The 24,838-nt window shown below is 37.6% G+C and overlaps 1 protein-coding gene across 1 annotated transcript in view; it reads left to right on the forward strand.

Annotated features, from left to right (window-relative positions):
• The first annotated feature begins 1,607 nt into the window (after nt 1–1,607).
• The window catches only part of milt (trafficking kinesin-binding protein milt), a 98,338-nt gene continuing 75,107 nt past the window's right edge, over nt 1,608–24,838 (forward strand). The window contains exons 1-3 of the mRNA XM_067764307.1: nt 1,608–2,095; nt 18,697–18,865; nt 19,943–20,152. Of these exons, the coding sequence (XP_067620408.1) occupies nt 2,093–2,095; nt 18,697–18,865; nt 19,943–20,152 (382 nt within the window). The 5' untranslated portion in view covers nt 1,608–2,092. The remainder of the gene's footprint in view (nt 2,096–18,696; nt 18,866–19,942; nt 20,153–24,838) is intronic.

The following is a 24,838-nucleotide window of genomic DNA, read 5'->3' on the forward strand; positions in this document are numbered from 1 at the left end:
GGAATTTCCTCCAGTTCAACCGCGTCCTGGAACCGCGCATGCTATAACCATAACCAGATTAAACAGCTGATCGAACCTACCTTATGGAGATCAATGTAATCGATTAATGGTGTCATACCATAATGCCATAACCATACCATAGCCAACCAATTGATATTTGGTTTCTCGCCATATCCACAACCTAAAAATTTTTGAGTTGATGAATTAATACCTTTTCGTACATTTTATTCATTGTTTTGGATACGTTATGACTAAGAGACTTATTTTTTGTGGAATATGTTTGTAATTTTTTGCGTTTTCTTTATTTTTATGAAATTTCACGTTTTTTAGGTTAAGGCACTATTAATCGATCACATTGGAGATGGTTATGGATATGGGTATGGTTACGACTATCGAGTTAGGGTTAAGAAAGTCTAATTAGTCCTTAATATGTCTTTGGAGGTTATCGCGCCCCTGCAAAAACGCTCGCGTCAATCCACGTCATTTGACTAGTCATTTTACAGTCAAGGGTTATATTCAGAGTCACATTTGCATGGGCGTGGGTAAGTTTTGTGACCAAATTTTTTGTAGGGGCCTTGCAGTTATTTATTTTATTTCGTGTTCCATCTAGGGACGACACATTAGAGATGGTTTGACGAACGGAGAGAGGGACTAGAAATGAGAAGCTGCATATACGTTTACGTTTGCGCGTAAAAACGCTTATCCTCGCTTAGATAATGCTTAGGAGACCCATCTAGCAGCAGTGGTTAAATGACTAGCTACAGAACAGGGTGTACCTAAAATTGGAGACACAGCCCTCTGGTGGCCATAATGTATAACATATAGCTGAATCAGCTGCGATGAATAGTGGACACGCATAGAATACATAGAATTAGGACAGAGGGTGAAACATATACACATATTTCAGTTACATCTGAGTATAATGCGTATTGAAATTTAGTAGTACAAATTTTATGCGCAGCAATTTCAGATTTGTATTAAAAGTTTGACGCTTAGCAGTCCATATAAAGTTTAAGGCTAAAGCTGGAGACATTGATGCTTTTTCGGTAACCTTATAACAGCTGATTCGACCAACCTTATGGGAATCAATGCAATCGATTATTGGTGCCGCTAAGGTCGTAACGGTTCCGTAGCCAACCAATTGGTTTTTGGTTACCGTCTTAACGATAAACAGCTGATTACGTTAGGGATACGACTACAGCGATACGACAAACGGATGTAAAAAAAAACACGCCTTATTTAAAAGCGGTTTTTGGAACACAACAGGAGAATTGGTTGCTAAAATGATTTATATTTCAAAACGTTTGCATCACTGCAGCTGCAGGCCAAATAAACACACCCAACCAATAACAAATGTCAAAACCAGTCACAAATCGCTAACAAGATTGCGCATTGCTGCAGAAACAAAACATCAGCTGTTTTTTATAGGCAATTTTTACGTAATTTTCCTTTAGCTCTTGTTTATTTCTTTCATACGCTCAAGCAGTCAACTGTGACGTATTGCACAGAACGAATCAATTTTGAACTCGTGAATGTGTAATCTAGTATTAATTTGTGAAAACCAGTTAATTTTTTTAACAAGTAACATCTCTACTGTATATTAAACAAAGCTATGTCGTATTTTCTTGTCCAGTGTCATTTTCGGGCATTCCTTTTTTAGTTTCGCACAATTAAATCATCAAATATCTAAGAAAAGAAAATATATATAACATGGTTTAACTCGGTGCGAATAGATAGCAATTAGACAATATATTTTATTTTAAGAAAGTTGACTTCTTTATGCAGTAATTTGTGCGATAGCGAAATGTAGTTGGAGAAAATGTAGAAATACAAAAAATGCGTGCGTAATCGTATTCAATGTGTGCTTTGGGAAAAAACGCGAAACTCTAATACATATAAAAGTGAATAAAGTAATTGCAATAATAATAAAAAGACGGACGCACATCCAGTGTGAAAAATGAAGATTTCGATTTTTCTAATGCAACTAAAATAGCACAACAACAATAAATTTATAATTGTGGCACTCAAAAACAAAAAAAAAACCACCGCTGCAGGACGAGGGTTCTTATTATCTGAATCAACCAAACAGACAATGGTAATAAAATTAGTTTATATTTTGTAAAGCTATTATTTATTTTCGATTTAGTTAAATGTTGTGAATTTATAATCGTTAGATGATACACGCCTACACTCAAATACTCTTTTTGTGTGGTTTGATGTATGGATGTCCATATATGTTATAAAAAAACCGTTTAAAAAAGGAATGATTTACTTTCGCTTATATAATAATCGTGTATCCTATATTTGCAGAAAGTTTAAAAATTCTAAATAATCAGTTATTGTCAACATTTGCTTTGTACTTTACTTGACATTATTTACTAAAACAATTTGTTAAGCTGCTAAACATAGCCCATTATTAGTAAGAATGTATTTATGTAGTCTATACATACGATAACAATGAGGCATTAGTTTTTACGTGATTGCAAAGTGTATGTACATATATATATACATCACAGAAAATTATTGAATTTTTGGCTAAAACTTGATTTTAATGAGGATTTGGCGTATATATGCAAGTGCATATATAAATATATACATGTTTGTAAAATAATCTCCTAAACATATACCGGTAATTTGTAAACTCGAAAAAGTTGCTGGGTTATGCAATGGGTATGACAATCCAATGAATTACTAAAATATGGGAAAAGGCATAGGTTTATATTGAGATATGAACATGCATATATCTCTGTTGTTGTTTTTGTTGTAGCGATATGGACACTTCCCGAAGATCTTGGACAGTGCTATCGATGTCGATCGTACGTTCCGGTAACAAGCACCATCAAGGTACTGTCCCGACCATATCGGCAGCGATTTAGTAAACCACATGAAACCTTCAAGGCCATCAAGCGCTCCAAACCCCTATATCCATGAGGAACTTGGGATCGCCAGAGCCTCGGCTGTTTAAGAAACAGGATTCGCCACGGATAGGTGAGGTTGACAATTGGGTTGGAGAAGCTATATATTGCATTGACAACCCCTTGAAAGGGTTGCGCTACACGACCCCTTGAATCAATTTGGAACAACTCCATATTCTCCTGCTCCGGGAAGGTGTTGAACCCAATCCGAGTCCAGAAACTAATCCCGGTCTGAGAAATGTTTTTGCTGCGTGTGCCAGAAACGAAGCTTTTTAGGAGGGTCACATTCGTGGCATCGCACAGGGTGCTCTGGGCTATATCCCAATACTCGTTGTTGTTGTTTTAGCAGTGCTTCGCCCCACCTAATAGTTGCGCCCGATCATAAATTGTCGTTAATATCCTCAAACGGGAGTCCCAGGAAACTTGCTGTTTCAACAGGGGTGGACCATAATGAAAGGGGTGTTAGAGGCGTTGGTTCCATATTACAATTAAAGAGATGGTTGGTGTCATGTGGGGATACATTGCAAGCGGGGCATACATTTTGCATGTCGGGGTTGATTCTAGATAGGTAAGAGTTTAACCTGTTACAGTATCCAGAACGAAGTTGCGCTAGAGTGACTCGCGTTTCCCTGGGGAGTATGCGTTCCTCTAACCGCAAGTTTTGGGTACTGTTGTTTGAGTACTGGATTCACCGGGTAATTCCTGGCATAAAGGTCCGACGCCTGTTTGTTCACCAAGGAACTGCTTGTGTTTTTTGCTTCATACGGCTGAGTTTTCAGGTGCTGTATTTCCTCAAAATGCTTACGGAGATGTCTCCTTATACGCCTAGGCGGCGTTGGCTATCATTCAGATGTCTGTTGGGATGCCCAGGTTTCTGGTATTCAACAGGAACTATTTGGTTAGCATCTCATTTCTCTCCCTGATGGGGAGTATTCTCGCCTCTGGGGACATAAGAAGACAGCCCGTGGCGATTCTGAGAGCAGTATTTTGGCAGGCCTGTAGCTTCTTCCAGTGGGTAGTTTTTAGGCTTGGCGACCATATAGGGGACGCGTAGCATGCAATCGGCTGGCCATTGCTTTGTATGTGGTAATGAGCGTTTATTTGACTTTTCCCAAGTACTGCTAGCAAGGGATTTGAGGATTTTCTTACGGCTCTGGATTTTCGGTACAATTGCGGCTGCGTGCTCACCAAAATGTAGATCATGATCAAACGTCAGCCTGGGGCGGGGTAGTTCAAACAGCTACAGGACCAAGATACCTTCTCCCTATTCTACAGTCCTAACAAGAAATATTATCTGACCGCAAATTATATGGGTGGTCGGCAGACATCGGTGCAATTTAGAAATGAAACATGAAAACCAAGATGAATTAAACAAGGGATGCCACAGGGTGGTGTCCTATCCCCACTTTTAATTTCTACATATCTAAGCTACCTTCACCACCGGAAGGAGTCACAATCGTTTCCTACGCCGATGACTGCACACTGCTATGCAATAAAATAAACGGCTACCTCCCTGATCTCTCCAGTTTTTCCGCCTCGCGAAACCTGGCATTATCACCGACTAAATCTTCCGCGACCTTATTTACAACATGGACGTCCCAAATGTCGACCATTTTGAACATCCACGTCGATGGCACTACGCTACCGACTGTCCTACACCCCAAAATCTTGGGTGTGACGTTTGATCAGGATCTACATTTTGGTGAGCACGCAGCCGCAATTGTTCCGAGAATTCAGAGCCGTAACAAAATCCTCAAATCCCTCGCTGGCAGTACCTGGGGAAAAGATAAAGAAACGCTCATGACTACATACAAAGCAATTAGCCAGCCGATTACGCGCTACGCGTCACCCATATGGTCGCCAAGCCTAAAAATTATCCACTGGAAGAAGCTACAGGCCTGCAAAAATACTGCTCTCAGAATTGCCACGGGCTGTCTTCTTATGTCCCCAGAACACCATCTGCATAATGAGGCGAGAATACTCCCCATCAGGGAGAGAAATGAGATGCTGACCAAACAGTTCCTGTTGAATACCCAGAAACCTGAGCATCCCAACAGACATCTGATTGATGAACCAGCACCGCCTAGGGGCTTAAGGAGTCATCTCCGTAAGCATTTTGAGGAAATACGGCACCTGAGAACCCAGCCGTATGAAGCGAAAAAACATAAACTCCATAAACAGGCGTCGGACCTTTATGCCGGGAATTGCCCGGTGAATCCAGTACTTAAAGAAAAGTATCCAAAATTCGCGGAGGAGGAACGCATACTCCCCAGGGAAACGCGTGTCACTCTTGCTCAACTTCGTTCTGGATACTGTAACAGGTTAAACTCTTACCTATCCAGAATCAACCCCGACATACAAAATGCATGCCCCGCTTGCAATGTGTCCCCACATGAAATCAAACATCTCTTTAATTGTAATGTGGAACCAACGCCTCTAACACCCCTTTCCTTATGGTCCACCCTTGTTGAAACGGCAAGTTTCCTTGGACTCCCGTTAGAGGATATTGATGACAATTTGTGATCTGTCGCTGCTGTTAGGTGGGGCGAAGCATTGCTACAACAACAACAACAACAATTTGCGGTCCACCTTTTAAGACATGGGGGAAGGGTAGACCCTTCCAGATCTTGCAGGAACGTGCCATGGTTGACCGTATCAAAGGATTTTGATAGGTCTAGCGCAACGAGTAGTGTTCTATCGTGGTGGTTTTGATTTAAACCGCAATTTATCTGGGTGCTGATGGCATTTAGCGCGGTGGTGGTGCTATGGAGTTTTCTGAAGCCATGTTGATGACAGGCGAACATCTTGGAAATTGGCATCGTCCATGCAGGAGCTCGGGAAAATCCCGAGACGCTCCAGTACATAGAACCGACGGCCGCTGCTGCTCGCGCCCCACGGCGCAAGGTGGGCTGGATTTGACTATCAGTGGACTTAGGGAAATGAAAAAAATGTTAGTTAATAACACAAAAACTTTGATGGGGATAGATTTTAAGTCTCATTACATGACGTTTTTATATATGAGTATTTTTTTATAAAGTCTTAAACAAAAAAGTTATAGCAAATAAAAAAAATTTATGTATGGGAAAAATCACATTTTTACCGTTAACTAATTTTCCTCACATTTCCTCAAAACTTCATTAATGTATTTATATAGTTATATACTATGCAATGTACTCGGTTTTTTTTTATTTTAGTATTGCGAATCACTTTTAAATTTTGGGTAGAATTTAAAAACAAAAATATTTTTTTTTTGTTTTTTTTTTCGTTTTTTTTTAATGTTAGTATTGCGAATCACTTTTTAATTCTGGGTAATATTTAAAAACAAAAATATTTGATAATTCATATTATTTTATTTTTTTATTTATTACGGTCTTTAAGACCTAGTTGATGCATTTAATTTTTTTATATTGAATTTGCATTTAACAATCCAAAAAAGGTTCAAATCAAAAATTTAGCTTTTCCAGCTTGTTCGTTAATTTTATTTTTTTTTAATGATGTTTACTATTCCAGCTTCTTCGTTAGTACCAAAAGACTAATTAAAAGCAAAAATTATTCGATCGATTCCATGAAATCTTCAAATATACATATAGGTATATGACAAAAAAAAAAAAAAAAAAAAAAACCCCAGCGGGTTAGGGGATCAGAATATACCCGCGGTAGGTATGCCTGTCGTAAGAGGCGACTAAAATACCAGATTCAAAGGGCTGTGTAGCGCAACCTTTTAGGTTGCCAGCGCAATATATAGCTTCTCCAAACCCAATTGTCAACCTCACCTGTCCGCGGCGAATCCTGTTTCACTAACAAACGAGGCTCTGGCGACCCCAAGCTCCTCATGGAACTTGGGGGTAGGGAGGGAGGGAATGGCCTGAAGGTTTAATGTGGCCACATAAATCGTTCCCGAGATGGTCGGGCTAGCACCTTAATGGTGCTGTGGTACCGGAGCGTACCGGATTTGTATCCGGCAAAGGACCATCACATCGATAACACTCCCCAAAGCCTTCGGGGAGCAACCTTATCGCTACAACAACAACAACAACAACAAAAAAAAAAAAAATAAAAAAAAAACATTTTTATTATTTTAAGTAAATGTTGCGTTTCATATGTAGTATGTATATTCGTACCCAATTAAAATTGAGAAACTAAAATATTTAGTTTTCTGAATCATAGTCGAGGTTTTGCGGTAGGAGTAGTAGAAATTTCACTTCTTCGAATATTTTCTCATGCTTACTAGGTAATTTCGATCTCCTCGATGAAATAAATGGGTCAGAACTAACTAACAAATTATTTAAATTGTCCTCATTTGTGGCTTTGCGGCTAATTTTTCTTGTATGGTCTCGACGATGTGCTTTAAAATCTTTATTTCTGGATTCAGCTGCTTTTTCGGACAACTTTCCGATAGGAATGGAACCAAAATCCTCTATTATTGAAGCTCCGTGTACTAAAATTGTATGTACATATAGTTCGTATAGTTCGACGTAAACTCGAATGGTTTCTCTGGCGTACATGTTGAACTTTTGTACATTTATTGGACATCCACATGAAAGTGCCCCTAATATTATAGAGAATCTTTGAATGAGATTTTCACTAACACCAGTTATGGAGGCGGTAATTTTAATATCAGCGAAAAATCGTCTAGCGGTATTTCCATCATTCGTTGTACCATGCCCTTGCTTTACCACGTCTACCAATAAACCAGTCTGAATAGGGTAGGATTGAGAACACGTCCTTCCAACCTCCCAATGATATGACTCCAAGACTCGCCCGTTGGGACCACCAGTTCCCGGGATCTCATGCATTTCGACACCCCAAACGCTAGAAATCCTATTATTATTAAAATGTATTTATAATTTGTAATAATCTAAGTTTTAGGCTTAAAACGCCGTAATAATAAATAAATAATAATAATAATAATAGTGAAAATTATTTTAGTGAAGCCAAAAATGCTGGATGTCGATATGAAACCCGGTTTCTAAAAGTGTCATAACTTTTTTAAATTAGGTTTTACGAAAAAATGTTATATAACAAAAAATAATGGAAAAAGGTCACAGAATACGAAAATGTACATTTTAAGTCCTAAGTCCCAAATTTTCAATTTCGTTCCACTGTGCGGCGCCAACAACTCATGCGGATGCTCCCACTCATACCTACAATCTCCGTAGTAGAGTCGGAAGCAATGCCTGCCCCCGTTTCTTCTTGCATTGACCATCCTCACTCTCCCATACTCGATGCAAGAACCGGATATCAATTCTAAACTGTTCCACTGTGCCCTACATGACTTCGAAATGGGACTCTCTGATGACATCTCCTCTCTATTTGGTCTTTCGTTTCGTTCGAGCCCTTGCATAGCATGTGACAGATCAGTATCTTCTAGCTGACACTTCCCTAGTTGTTCCTTGTCCCATTCATCCGTACATGTTATAGTCATTAGCCGGACAGCTATAATGTCTTCTTTACTCAAGGCCTTTGAACAGTGCTTGCATTCCAAACTACATGGTCTTAGTGACATTGCATCAGCATATCCATTGGTACTACCTTTTCGATGCTCAATGGAAAAGTCATAGCTTTGTAGTCGCTCGATCCACCGTGCCAATTGTCCTTCCGGATTACGAAACTGCAGAAGCCATTTCAACGCTGCGTGATCTGTCCTGACGCGGAATCGCTGGCCGTAGAGGTATTTGTGAAAATGTTCAATGCACTGTACCAATACCAACCGCTCTCTCCGTGTAACGCAGTAGTTCCTCTCTGGTTTTCCTATTGAACGGCTGTAATATGAAACTACCTTCTCCTGTCTATCGACCAGTTGTTATAAAACGCCTCCTATATCATATCCACTCGCATCTGTATCTAGAATGAATGTTGCTCCTGGAATCGGATATGCCAACATTGGGGCAGTGCACAAACGCTCCTTCAATGTTTGGAAAGCCACCTCTTGCTCCTTCTTCCATTCAAAAGCTTTATTTTTTCTTGTAAGCTCATGGAGCCTATGGACTACGCTGGAAAAGTTTGGTACAAATCGGCGGTAATATGTGCATAGCCCAAGAAAACTTCTCAATTCATGCAGGTTCAGTGGTCTTGGTCCTTTACTGCCTCTATCTTTTCATTCGCAATACATATGCCTTCTGTCGTTACCTTGTGACCCAAATAATTTATTTCTTTTTAAACAGCGAATACTTTTTGGGACTTATTTTCAGACCAGCGCCAGCTATTCTCTGGAAAACTTCCTCTAAGTTTTTAAGATGTTCATCAAAGTTCTTGCCAAAAACGATGATGACGTCCAGGTACATCAAGCATGTTTTCCAATGTAGTCCTTTCAATACCTGATCCATGAGTCTCTCGAAAGTAGCTGATGCATTACATAGTCCAAAGGGCATTACTCTAAATTGCCAAAGACCATCACCGACACTGAAGGCTGTTTTCTCTTTGTCTTCCTCCTTTACTTCCACTTACCAGTAGCCGCTTTTTAAGTCCAGTGTGGAAGACCATTTCGTACCAGATAGCGAGTCCAGTGTGTCGTCAATTCTTGGCAATGGGTAGCTATCCTTTTTAGTAACGTCGTTCAACTTTCGATAGTCCACGCAAAACCTCACTTTTCCATCTTTCTTCTCCACAAGTAGCGAAGGTGAGCTCCATGGACTAGCTGATGGTTCGATGACGCCGCTGTCGCTTATTTCTTGTACGATTTGACTCACAACTTCCTGCTTCGCCAGTGGAACACTACGAGGAGCTTGACGGATCGGCCTCGTATCTCCAGTGTCAATTTGATGTTATACAACGTTGGTGCGGCCTGGTTTAGAGCCATCTTGGTCAAATATGTTCGCGTACTTGAGGAGCAGTAGTTTTGCCTTACTCTGATAGGCTTCCTCTAGTCCCTCTGTCCATGCCGTGATGCCATTTGAAAGATCAGTATTACTAGATGAAACGCTGTTCACAGTTAATAACTACTTCAGCCTCTTGGCATCTTAGTTATCATGATTTCTCAACAGCTTACCATCATGAAATTGTTGGTTCTGTTGAAAGAAATCATAGAGTCCTTAACGAATATTTACGTATGTACATATCTAAATTTCAGATTGGGATACATATTTGAAATATTTCACGTTTCTACATAATACTGCAAGTAGTTCGGTTTTTGACAATAAATTTACGCCTTTCGAATTAATATTTGGCAGAAAATCTACAATGCCACAAGAGTTACAAAAGGAACAAATTGATCCGATTTATAACGTTGACAATTATGCAAAAGATCTAAAATATAGAATGCAAAAGTCTCATAAGGTGGCAAGAAATTTGATTAATAAACATAAAATTAGAAATAAAGAATTATACGATAAAATGGCTAGGCCATTAGAAATTAATGTTAATGATAGAGTTTTAGTAGAAACAGAATCTAGAAATAAACATAGAAATATATATGAACGTCTCTACATTGTAAAGAATATTGACAGACCAAATGTAACGATTTTCGATGAAATTAATGAAATTGATAAAATTGTACACAAAAATCGTATCCAAAAAATTAATTAAATCCATAGGTGAAAATAATCTATACTGTAACGAATTTACTTGCAAATCCTCTTATTTGCAATCCTCTGCTGAGTTCGTATCACTAAACTGTTGAATAAATAACTCCAATATTGAATAATGGAAAAATGACCTTTATTAAATTACTTCACAATAACACTTATACTTTGCTACTCGCTGGCTTAATAACCAAACTGATTGATAACTCAAATGAAACTCTACTATTGGCCGCCAGATCGCGTGCTTAATCAATAACTGATTGATTGCTCAACTCAAACTGAATTACAGCGCCTCTACATCTGTTGCCTTTTATACTCTTTGGTTTCCTCGTTCGCATTTTTCTAGAATCTACTAGCAATGTCCATGAGCTCTCAGCTATAACTAAAATTGCACAATTTTATACATCTTTTAGGCGCTTCCAGTATCTACTAGTCCAGTAGCTCTCAAACTTCTCAGATATATGCATGTGTTAGTGCATTGACTCTCCGCTGCTCGTATTCGTACATGGTACATATGTGTAGACGCAATTATTTGTTCGTTTATTTAGATACATAATGATTGAATTATTGATGTGAATGTTTGTAGTTTACAGTCTCTCGCGCACACATAGGCGTATAAGTAAATGCATCTGTGTGTGACATCTCTCGGCTGCCCTATATATGTGTATACATGATTTGATTATTGACGTAAATATCGCTTAGCATGCCTTAGCATCGCTTTAGTGATGGTATAGCTTAGTGATGCTAATATCCGTGACAATACTATAATAAATCTCTAGAAAATCGATAATCTCGGAAACTAACGAATAGATTTTTATGAGACTTTCACAGATGGATAGCCTGTAATCCAGAATGAATCTAGAACTTATTTCATTAAAATCGCGTAAGAAACAAAAAAGATATAGTTGTTTAAGCTATAATTAAGCTACTTTTAAGGATTTTTTTTTTGAAAAACGAAGGAAAATGCACTTAGTTTCCAAACAAATATCAAAGAATGCCTTTGCAAAGTTTTTGTTCAATTTCATATAAATTAAGAATCAAATTCATGAATAGATACAGTGGCGTACCAAAAAAAAATTATTTCACGCTGCCATATTACGATAATCGGTTAAAATGAGGTTACCTAAAACCTCTAAATATGCGTACAATATGGGCATCAAACAATAGAGGAAGATCACAGGTTTCATTTGAATTTTGTGATATTTAGATAAATTAATCGATAACTGAGTTATCGGTCAAAATGTATTTGCTCCAAAATCTATAAATTTACCAACAATCTATCTATCTATCTTCTATCTATCTATCTATCTATACTATAATAAATCTCTAGAAAATCGTGTCTGTACATCCAAGATTTCTAAAAAAAAATTAGTGCACTTGACGTTTGGAATGTCGTAGAATCCATCGGCACCACTCTTTTCTGTTTGTCTGTTTGTCTGTATGATATCGATAATCTCGGAAACTAACGAATGGATTTTTATGAGACTTTCACAGATGCATAGCTTGTAATCCAGAAGGGAATCTAGAACTTATTTCATTAAAATCGCGTGAGAAACAAAAAAGATATAGTTGTTTAAGCTATAATTAAGCTACTTTTAAGGATTTTTTTTTTGAAAAACGAAGGAAAATGCACTTCGTTTCCAAACAAATATCAAAGAATGAATTGCAAAGTTTTTTTTCAATTTCATATAAATTAAAAATCAAATTCATGAATAGATACAGTGGCGTACCAAAAAAAATTATTTCACGCTGCCATATTACGATAATCGGTTAAAATGAGGTTACCTAAAACCTCTAACTATGCGTACAATATAGCATCATACAATAGAGGAAGGTCACAGGTTTCATTTGAATTTTGTGATATTGCGATAAATTAATCGATAACTGAGTTATCGGTCAAAAAATCTATGAATTTACCTACAAAAACGCGTTAATCAGGGACTCAAAGCTTTTGGTGCAATTCGATTTATCTATTCGCTGACAGGTGGCGCAAAGTTTTCGTGTTTGGTAGGTGTGCGATTGGTTGTCGTACACATACACTAAATAAAATTTTCGTAAATGCTGTAATGCCAAATGTCGGAAAGGTTATTTATTATGTTCCCATTTAGTTTTCATTGCATTATTTTTAGAAACACTATGCCCAAAAAGCGTTCAAATTTATCTAAACGCACTAAATCTGCTAAGAGGTTAAGACTAATGCGATCACAAGAATCAAGTGAAAATTATGAAACGAGGCTTTCGGAAAATAGAGAACGTATAGCATTTATCAGGTCTATGGAAACTCCTTCCGAAGATGATGCGCGCCGACATATTGATAGGGAACGCCATGCTTTGTCGCGCGAATTGGAAGCACCCCACGAAAGAGAAATTCGTCTTAGTTTGCAGCAAGTTAGGACTAATTTAAATCGATTTTTTGAAAGCAGTGAAGGTCGACATACACGACTCAGCATTGACCGAGAGCACCATGTATTGTCTCGAAGTTCTGAACCTGTTGTCGAGAGAGAGTCCCGGCTAAATGATCAGCGTATCCGCTCCGCAAACTTAAGGTCACAGGAAACAAGTTACCAAAGGGGCAATAGGCAGATGGCTGATCGTGAAAGTCACGCGCTGTCTCGCGAATTAGAAACCTCCCCTGAGAGAGAAATTCGTTTAAGTACGCAGAAAGTTAGGACAAATTTAAATCGCTTCTTTGAAAATGACGAGGAACAACTTATACGACTCAGCAATGACCGAGAGCGCCACATATTGTCTCGAGGTTCTGAACCTGTTGTCGAAAGAGAATGCGGTTTAAATGATCAACGCATCCGCTCAGCAAACTTAAGGTCGCAGGAAACAAGTGACCAAAGGGCCAATAGGCAGATGGCTGATCGTGAACGTAATGCGCTGTCGCGCGAATTAGAAACCTCCCCCGAGAGAGAAATTCGTTTAAGTACGCAGCAAATTAGGACAAATTTAAATCGCTTCTTTGAAAATGAAGAAGAACAACATATACGAATCAGCAATGACCGAGAGCGCCACATATTGTCTCGAGGTTCTGAACCTGTTGTCGAAAGGAAGTCCCGGTTAAATGAGCAGCACATCCGCTCAGCATGTCCAAGGTTATGCCAAACAAGTAATGAAAGGGTCGATATGTTGAACGCCGATTGTGAGCATAGGACATTCGAAACGTTTTCGCATCGTGAGGAACGTTTGATAAATGATCGACATCGCCATAACATTACTAGAATGCTGGAAAGTAGCAACCAACAACGCAGCAGTATAGTTATGACTGCAGAAAATTACGAACGCCTACGTGAAGATCAAGAAACATACAGGGCCAACGAGAGGGAAAGAATACGTGGAATACGGCAGTTGGAGGCAGAGGAAAATCGCCAAGTTTGACTGCATATTGACCGCGTGCGACATACACTAAATAGGGAACAAAATGACTCTGAAGAGCTTCCCCCAAGTATTGATGTAAGTAACGGCTTACTCTCCTGGATTACTAAGACAAAAAGTGCTTTTGCATATAACCCTTTAGTAGATTATGCTAAATACTCATTAATTGGCGAAATGAGTTTGAAATGCAGATTTTGTGAAGCCCTTAAACTCCAAAAAGAAGCGGTTGGAATGTGTTGTTCCAATGGAAAGGTCAGTTACGAAATTTTCCTAACTCCGCCTGAAGTTTTGAAAGCTCTGCTCAACGGTGATCACTCGCAGTCAAAGCACTTTTTAGAAAACATTCATACAGTGCATTTCAAATGACATCTTTTGGAGCAAAACAAGTGACGGAAGGACCTTTTATGCCCACCTTCAAAGTCCAAGGGCAGGTTTATCACCTTATTGGTTCATTGTTACCCGAGAATGAGCCAAAGTTCCTGCAAATATATTTCGTAGCGAATTATGAAGATCAAGCGGCTATTAGAAACGAAAACTTTCCACAACTTAATCGAAGTCTGATATCTATTCTGCAAAATATGCTACATGATGTAAATCCATACGTTCGCGATTTTAAAAATGCCCTTGATTTCATTCCCGAAGATCAAAATAATAATTATAAATTTGTAATATGTGCTGATAAAAGGCCCGCAACAGAACATCCAAGAAGGTAGAATCCTCCTACTACAAATGAAGTTGCAGTTGTTTTAGTCGACCAAGAGTGTGAAAGGCGCGATATTGTTTTGCGCACTCATGACGATCGTCTTCATCGTATATACGAGACACATCGATCATACGATGCGCTTCAATACCCATTAATTTTTTGTCACGGGGAAGATGGATATAACTTTGAATTACATCAAATAAACCCTACTACTAGATTGCCAAACCCACATAAAAAGTTGTCATCACAACAATTTTATGCATACATGCTACAGATAAGAGCAAACATTTTTGTATACTTGCAAAGATTGCACGTGAGGAGTATGTGCACTTACGCGATGCTATGCAACAAGATGGAGGTACAGAAAATTTGAGCAAATTAGTAATACTTCCGTCCAGTTTTACGGGAGGTCCACGATACATGCACGAACATACACAGGATGCTTTTTGCTACGTTAGAAAATATGGAAAGCCTGATCTCTTTATAACGATGACAACAAATCCGAAGTGGGCTGAAATTACACAGCAACTTCGCAGCATACGATCGGCACGACATAATAGCTAGAGTGTTCCACTTAAAACTTAAAGCTCTAATACGCCTAATTACAAAGGAGAATCTGTTTGGGTCAGCTTTGTGCTTTATATACAGCGTTGAGTGGCAAAAACGAGGTCTACTACATGCACATGTACTTCTCTGGTTGGAAGACAAAATACGCCCTAACGATATTGATAATGTGATAAGTGCCGAATTTCCAGACAGCAACACAGATGCCACACTATTTGACATAGTAAGAACACACATGGTCCATGGTCCTTGCGGGATATTAAATAGCAATTCTCCATGCATACAGGACGGCCGATGCTCGAAAGATTATCCGCGGGCACTTATAGAACGGGAGAGGATGGATATCCCTCTTGTCGGCGACGGTCCTCAGAAAAAGGTGGGTTTACTGCCACTTTAAGATTACGTGGTGAAGATATAATTTTGGACAATAGATTGGTCGTACCATATTCATCTGTATTCTCCAAAACGTTTCAGGCCCACATTAACGTGGAAGTGTGCACTAGTTTATCATCCATTAAATATATATGCAAGTATATAAATAAGGGCAGTGATCAGGCAACGTTTGCGTTAAGGAATGAGAATGACGAAATAACTAGATTTCAATCAGGGCGTTATATAAGCTCTTCAGAGGCCGTTTGGAGAATATTAAGCTTTCCCATTCATGAGCGATATCCCCCTGTAGTGCATTTGGAGGTTCATCTAGAAGGAGGGCAAAGGATATACTTCAATTGCGGAAACGTGACAGATCGAGTAAAAAACCCGAGGCAAACCAATTTACTGGCATACTTTCGGCTTTGCGAAAGAGACAGGTTTGCGAGGACATTAATATATGAGGAGGTTCCCTCTTATTACACGTATGATAAGCAAAGAGGTGTTTTTAACCGCAGGAAACGGGGCAGATCTGTAGATGGGGAGCCCGGAATTTTTAAAGAACATGTCATTGGACGTGTATATATGGTTCAACCGAACATTGCCGAGTGTTTTTACTTGCGGTTGTTGTTGAATACAGTACGAGGACCTACTTCCTTTTCGGACCTTCGCACTTTTTTGAGAGTTGAATATCCCACTTTCCGCGATGCTTGCCGAGAACGCCACTTGCTTGACGATGACAAGCATTGGGATTATGCTATATCCGAAGCAAGCATTAGTGACAGTCCAAGCCGGTTGCGACATTTGGTTTGCGTTTTAGTGGTATTTTGTTCTCTATCGAATCATATGGCTCTGTGGGTAAAACACAAGGATAAGCTGTCAGAAGACTATCTCAGAAGCATGCGACGCCATACTGAAGGGGAAACTAACAACGTAATGCGGGACAGAGCTGTTAATCAATGCTTAATCGAACTTCAGAATACAGTTTTGTCAATGGGGGGGAACTTACTATCCAAATACGGCTTACCCGAACCATCTATAGACGGTGAACGCGTGAACAGGGAATACGCAAGCGAAATTTCGTATAATCCTACTATACTTCAAGGTATAACAGATGAGCAAAGAGGAGTATTCGAACGCGTTTGTTATAGTGTCGATAATGAAGTAGGTGAGGTTTTGTTTTTAGATGCCCCTGGTGGGATAGGAAAAACTTTCCTAACTAAAATTGTTTTGGCAAAGGTGCGAGCTCAAGGCAAAATAGCTCTGGCAGTGGCTTCATCTGGTATAGCTGCAACTTTATTACCTGGTGGTAAAACTGCCCATTCCATGTTCAAAATCCCCATACACTTAGATATCAATGAATATCCAATGTGCAACATAGCAAGAAATTGCGAAAAAGCCAGCGTTATTCGTGACTGTGTGTTGGTAATATGGGATGAATGCACCATGGCGAACCGGACAGCCGTAGAAGCTGTGGACAGAACGCTGAGGGATATTTAATGTATGCAACAATTAAAAATTAGAAAGTCGTAAAAAGCTATCAAAATGAGTTCTTTTAAAATTATTCACTCAACAAAAAAGTATTATTTTTTCCAACCTAATTTGTAAAAACTAACAATTTTAAAAATGTGTACGTAGTTTTTTTTGTCTAACTCAACGATTTTGCAAGCGAAATAAGCATGTATGTACCCATATATAAAAAAAACTTTCTTTTATTCTCTGGTATATCAACAGCATCTGTAAGTATTTTCTGTTTTATATTTTGAATGTGTATGTATATCCATATATGTATGTAAGTTACGGCTTATAACTTTTCACCGATTGAAGCAATATTTACTGATTTTATTGCATGCTTTAGCGGTAAGCTTAGACAAAAGAACTGAAAATAAGATATGGTAATAGAAATGTGGGGGAAGAGTGAAGAAAATACCGAAAAGAGGTGAGCGCGAGATAAGAAGAATGTGATCGCCAGAAAAAGGCACAGAGTAAAGTAAGTGGGATGGACCAAGCAATAAAAGGGGAGGAGGGATAATGTGGGAAAATAAATATTGTTTTATATAAACGGAGCCTGCACATTGTTTTGTGATTTAGGTTAGCAGAAATGTTTTAAAATTTGTTAAGTTAAAGACCCAAGATATCGATATTAAAAAAAATAAGGGCCACTTTAATATAAATACGCATCCCGAACAACGTCGGGTACCCTGCTAGTCTTTAAATATAAATATATTTTAAGAGCACAGAAATGAAGTAAAAAAAATGTAGTGTTAATTTTTGATATAACAAAAAAAAAATATATATATGTTACCAGAAATGCTTAATAGATTAAATTTACTTACGTTAAGCGTATACATATAAGTAAATTACAATAAGCATACTTAAAACAAAAAAAAAATATTTTTTTTAAAACGGCTCACTTCAAACAGACTCATCAAGATCTGAAAAAACTAACTTTTCAAACATTTCACTCATTTCAAACAAAAATCATATAAATTACTAGCACACCCGGCAGACGTTGCTCTGCCCTAAATTTGGTCTATCTGCATACATTTTATAAGCTTTTTCCGTCTAACTCTGCCCTCGCCCCTCTACACTTTTTCCTAATCTTTGTATTCACTCCTCCCTTCGTATTTTTCGCTTCATCTATCTCCATCTTCGTCTCATTCTATCTCTTTCTCAGTCTCTTTCTCTCTTTTCTCTTCTCTCAAGTTCTTCTCATTCTTCTTCATATCTTAATGCCAGTCCCAGAGGGTGGTATGTATTTTGTTCCAGTCCCATTCCGAGTCTCAGTCTCAGTCCCAGTCCTAGTCCTAATCCCAGTCCCAGTCCGTGTCTGGTCTACTTCCCGGAAAGAAGAATCGTAAATACTAATATAGGCAAATTTATATACCAAATTTCAGGCAAATCAAATAGAACGTATGTAAATAGGTATGCCATTGTACCGTTATGCGAAAAAGTGCTGACATGGTTTTTGGCATGGTATAAATATTACCAGGTAAAACCATTTACTCTTCATGGAGGCCATAATGGTTTTTTGATTTTTAAAAAAATTTTCAAATCACTCTCTTAAACTTTGTGTAAGAGGTAGGGAGGATGGGATAAAGCGCGATGAGGTGAAGCGAGGCTCATTTATTAAATTTATTACGGTAGTAAATGATTAATAAATATAACTTAAAAAAGTCTATATTTGTATGTACAAACATATGCATGTATATTTAAATTCTCCCCATTTTCTTACTTTATTTAACAGGATCCTGGTATTTATTTGCTTTCAACACCATTACGGTCGTCTGCACCCCTCAGTCCGTCAGCACAAGCTACACTAAACAAACATTTACCCAAATTATCAACGAAGCGCCTTACACAACATCAAAATGTTAAGCCAACAGTGCAAATGGTCGATGCTAGTTGTATTACAGGTATGTATATATGTAGGTACAGTGGCGAGGAAAAAAAGCGCCTACGTTTAAAAAGACAGGCCGACAAAATTTAACCACCATTCAGACCCTGAAACCAGACTATATATTTTCGAAGGTTTATGATGCACTGAATCCAAATCAGAATTGCTCTATCGGCTATGGTTTTTAAGATATCCTAACCTAAAAGTCAAAAAAACACCGTTTTTGCCCATATTTGAGGTTATGTAACCGTGCAGATGTTTTCTTTCACCAAAACTAAAGGATGGCGTCTTTAAATATACGTCTTCTTCTTTCAAATGGCGTTGAGTTTGCTCAAAATCATTTTTTTTTGCTGAGATATCGCATTTTGAAATTTTCATGTTTCTAAATTTTCCTACACCTGAAAATCGATTCAGATAACATAGACATGATACAGTCGATTATTAATTTTCTTGAATTGAGTCTTATTTTTATTAAAATTTTGTCTCACCATAAGTGTGCTAAGTCACCACACCCGTACACTATCTAACCCTCGGGTACCAAGACACACACACAGCCCTAATCCCCAGAAACCACCCCTATCATACCCCAAGCAAGTTAACCCACTTAAACCTGGGGACAGCATTTACTCGCATATTTTTCTTAAAATAAGTCTTATTTATCTAGATAGCGCACACCACAAGTGGGCTAACCAACTTCACTGTTCACCTATCAACTCCCGTATCCCCTAACCCCTAGAAACCACCCCTACATCCCCTACATGAAAATTTCAAAATGCGATATCTGCGAAAAAAATTATATTTGAGCAAACTCAACGCCATTTGAAAGAAGACTTGTATTTAAAGACAACATCCTTTAGTTTAGTCAAAATGAACAAAAACGGTGTTTTTTGCACTTTTAGGTTAGAATATCTCGAAAACAGAGCTGATAGAGCAATTTTGAGGCCAGATTTCGATTCATCGCATCAAAATCCTTCGAAAATATATAGTCCGGTTTCTGGGTCTGAGATGCTGACGGCCTGTGTTATGATTGTTTATTTATTTTTAACACGCGTTTATTAGCTTTACTTGTATGTGTGAATTTAATTTTTTTTTGCAGAATTGTGCAGTAGTGAAAATTTACCAGAGGTTGAGATATTTTCCCTTCTGGAGGAACAAATACCAAAATATAAAGTGCGTTCGGATTTTTTAACAGATTTTTCTGGATATTCTAATCAAGATTGGTATGTTCCGACACCAGCATTAGCAATACCGACGGAAGGTCTAGGATTATCTAAAGAGCAAACACGCGAAACTCTTAACTATTTTCGTAAGTGTTTTTTATAATTCTTATTTTTAATATGTATAACTTATTAGCAAAGTAAATAATAGCTGTTTTTGTTTTTACATGTATATACATATGCACTTAAACTTTGTATGGACTGCTAAGTGCTTAACTTTATTTACACTTGTGAAATTGTTGCGTTTAAAATAAGTATTAAAAAGTGAGTGTCTCCACATTCAATTTTGATATGCGTTATGCGTCACAATGATAGGAAAGGTTTGTGTGTCCACTATTTTTCCATACATTACTACTATGTGTATCTGTCGATGAGCTGGTTTTTCTTTGTAGTCGCAAATGTAGATGATTATACATGTAAAAAAACACGGCTAATATAATTTAAAGATGTATGTTAGGTTGGGTTGATTAATTAACCGATATCGCGCCATCGATAGGATTTGGGCTCAGGAAAAAAAGTTCCACTACGCATAGCCAAAACAATAATTTTCGGACCTGCGAAATTAAATTTTGTTGAATTTTTTGGACTTTGATTTTGGGGTTTTTTCATGACCTACTAAAAAAATTTTCATTTACATCGAAAAACAATCAAAAAATAAAATTTCGCAGGTTCGAAAATTATTTTTTTTTTGGTATGCGTAGTGGAATTTTTTTCCTGAGCCCAAATCGTATCGAAAAATCGATGGCGCGATATCGGTTAACTTTCGTCCATACAAATCGTTCCAGCCTACTATGTATATTGCCATAGTTATAGAACGTAAAAAACATTACAGCGTATCACCATAGTACATTAGAAAAAAATAACTTAAAATACCCCCTTGTTTGAATATACTTACGTTAAGAAATGATGGAAAAAACTTTTGGGTTTTTGTAATATTACGTTATATCATATATATTATTTCTAATTGGCGAGCTTTGGGCAATTTTGGTCGTAGTGCTTTTGTTTAGCTTTATTTTATTAAAATAATTTGTTAAAAATAAACGATTGTGAGCACACAAAGAAATCTATCTGTACTATGGCACTATTGTGAATATTTTCACTGCATTACCGGCAGTTGCTACCATACCCCAGATGGCAGCGCAAGCAAGCAATATTTCTGCTGTACGTGTATTTGTGACTGAACTTCTCCTAACGTGTGTTTGTGTTCAAGTGGTTTGGGGATGCTTTAGATTCGCAATTAGCTCCGGGAAGTTAACCAGCGACCGACATATTCCAAAAAATCTAATTTATGGTGCGATTCATTTGAAATTCGGTACAGTTTACCCCTTTGACCAAGATAATATTTGAGAAACTTTCCTTCCGGGAGGCGGACCAGTGGCCGGCTTATTCGAAAAAACTATATTTATGGTGCGATTTTCTTGAAATTTGATTCCTCTTCGACAAGCTTAATATTTGGGATCTTTTCTCTTTGCAAGAAGACCAATGGCCTGCCTTGGTAAAAAACGTATTTATGGTGCGATTTGCTTGACGGTGACTACCTTTTTATTTGAGAAACATACCTTTCCGAAAAGTTGAAAGGGCAGCCCTCCAAATAGGCTAATCGGATAACCCCATTTAAAAAATTGTAGCTGTGGTGGGTGTGGAAGAGGGTGAGGGAATGGGTTTGGGTGTGGAAAGGAGATAAATGGGAGACAAAGGCTGGAGAAAAATAGAATTAAAGTAGAAGAGAATGGCATAGAGAGTGATGAGAGGAAGCTAACTAACTTTTTAAAAGTAGGCAAACCAATTCACAGACAGAACAAAGCTGCCGGGGACTCTAGTTTCTCTATAATATTTTCAATTTTCATCTTTGCACTTGTCATTTATTATTATTAACCCAGATACACATCAAAATCAATTCTAAGTTCATTCTTATTTTTTTAAAGGCTTGGATAAAGGGTGTCGGCGGATAAAGGCTGAACGGCCAGATAGGTAAATAACTCCGAACGAAATGCACCCTGACTGAATACCTTTACAATAACTCATTTAAATCTAGGATTAAATATATAAGTTATAGGGGAAAAACCAACAGGGTGTCGAAAATTTTTATGGCCATTTTTTAAATCTTTACAACTCTATCGTGTTTATTGAAGCTATTTAATGATGATTCAATTACTAGAGGTTTTTTTCCTATGATGGCAGAGCTTTAACACTCCCAAATTTAAAAACCTGGACGGGTTGCTATTATGACGTAAGGAAATCGGGAGGAAATAAGCTTCTGCGAAAATTGTAGTAGAAAGGTACCTTTAGTAGTATGTTAGTAGTGATAATAAATTTGTAAATGCCAACAGGTTTGGGGGGAAATAATTTATTTTCTACTAAATATTTCGTGAATTGATAAAGTTATGTTGGTTTGGTTATTCTTTCTTAGAATTTTATTCAAAAATACACTATCTCAGAATTTGTTTCAAGAACACACCATCTGAGCATAAGTTCAATGCATTTTGACATAAGAGGGAGTTAATGAAAAGCATTCTGAGGCGTTCTTCAATCTAATTCTAATATATGACGTTTTTGTGACAAATCTTGAAATGGAAAGTTTTTGGTTTTTTTTTTTTGAAATAGAACGATTTTGTAAAGGCAGCCGACATGAACTGACAAAAAATAAATAAAAGAAAATGGCTTATTGTCTTAGAACTTTATATTTCGGTCTTGACTTTGACAGAAGAGTTTAGATTTTATGCGGTCCTGACGCAGGGAGCATTCACCTTTTTATTTTGAAATTTCGGAAAGCTCTTTTCCGTTAAGTATTCATGGAAGTGTGTCGGATAAACGATTAATTTAAAATATTCGGAACACGTTCATTTGATACTTCCTCACGAGGTATAATATAATATTCCAAAATTAATCCGATTCCACAAATTCTTAAATAGAGATGAATGTTCCGTACATACGGAATGAATAAGGTGACATGCTCCAAGAGTAGATTTCGTTATGACATCTTCATTACTTACTGATGACATTTTGACGTGAATTTTTATTTGGTGTAGGTTATTCATAGGTTTACGAAAGTGCACGATTTCTTGATGTCCGTACTTTTCATAAAAATACCTATCTTCAGCAACTCTAATAGATCATTAAGGCATAGTTACCAAATTCATCATAAAATAAAAAAAAATTTTCTAAGGAATTATGCAGTTCAGTACTTATCGGGTATTTTTGATTTTTTTTTTTGTAATGGCTTCCTATTTCTATCACAAATATTTTTCGAAAAATCGCAAAGAAACGGCACAGTTAACGGATGTCAATTCGATTTGGGAGCAAAATGGCTGTCAAAAAATTTGTCAGCCGAGCAAACCTCTTGTGAAATGAATATTCAGGTGTTCTCATCCCGTTGACGTTTTCCCTTATTCTGACGAGTTCGGCATGCATAATTTAGAGGGTTGTCTATTATACAGAACTGCCTTTGAGTTCTACTACGATCGTAGTAGATTTTACTATACTTTAGAAATATTATAACTATATAAGCCGTTACTAGTATTGTTTAGCCAAAAAGATTTACGTTACTTACGTAGTCCCTAACAGAATATAGACAAAATTTTGCTGAAAACTAATTTATTTGAAGATTCTGTACGAAAAATTTAGCAATCCAAATTTATTACTTTTGAAATACACGTAAATACTGACATTTAGAGCTGCCGAAAAAAGTGAGGTTATTATGTTGACATCACCTTTATTATTACATCATGGTGATTGAAACATGCTATCTAATATAATTTCGATAGAACTGTGACGTGAGCAGGGATCGCGTGATACTAGAAAAATTCCGTATCTTAATCGACAAGGCGACGTTGCAACAGAAAAATGCTGGTCTAATTATTTCTTGCAAAAACGGAAAATTCAATTCATAGAGTGACAGGGAAACGCGTGTCACTCTAGCTCAACTTCGATCTGGATACTGTACCAGGTTAAACTCTTACCTATCCAGAATCAACCACGACATACAAAACATATGTCCTGCTTGTAGCGTGTCCCCACATGACACCAACCATCTCTTCAACTGTATTGTGGAACCAGCGCCTCTAACACCCCTGTTTCCTTGGACTCCCGTTAGAGGATATTGATGACAATTTGTGATCGGTCTCACCTATTGGATGGGGCGAAGCACTGCTGCAACAACAACAACAGCAATGTCTAGTAAGATATGTATACTATATGTATATGTGACCTACCATCTGGTAAAAATTCAAAGCCTCTAGCTATTTAAATCAGGAGGAAATTACGAAAAACCTCTAGTTAATCGGACGCCCAAACATACCTGCTCACCAAATTTCCAGAAAAAAAAATCGAGAGACTGATTGCGTTCAAACAGACTGGCTAAATCAAGTCAGCCCGTAATTCTGATCATTTCGGTGTACTTATTGGTGGGTAAATCTCATTACAATTTAATTTTCATGAAGGGCATAAAAACAGTTGTCCGGTTCAGAAACGGCGCACGTCTCTGGTTAACATGCATGTAGTGTAATACTGTATTATAAAACACTTTGAAATATTGTATAAAAGTTTTGGAATTTAGACACAGAAAGCTTGGTATATCTTGGGGGTTTCTTTTCAATTTGTTTGGAAAAAAGCTAGACGTTTTTAATAAAGAATAAAAATATATAATTGGATCTGATTGTCATCTTTACAATTCAGAAGTTGGATTTGATACATTTTCACGCCCTTTACCATAATTTGTAATTGTCTTTATTTGATTAACGCGAAATAAAAATGCCTTTACGATCGGAGACACGCCA

Source organism: Eurosta solidaginis, chromosome 2, assembly GCF_040869045.1.
Source record: "Eurosta solidaginis isolate ZX-2024a chromosome 2, ASM4086904v1, whole genome shotgun sequence".
Taxonomy (NCBI): domain Eukaryota; kingdom Metazoa; phylum Arthropoda; class Insecta; order Diptera; family Tephritidae; genus Eurosta; species Eurosta solidaginis.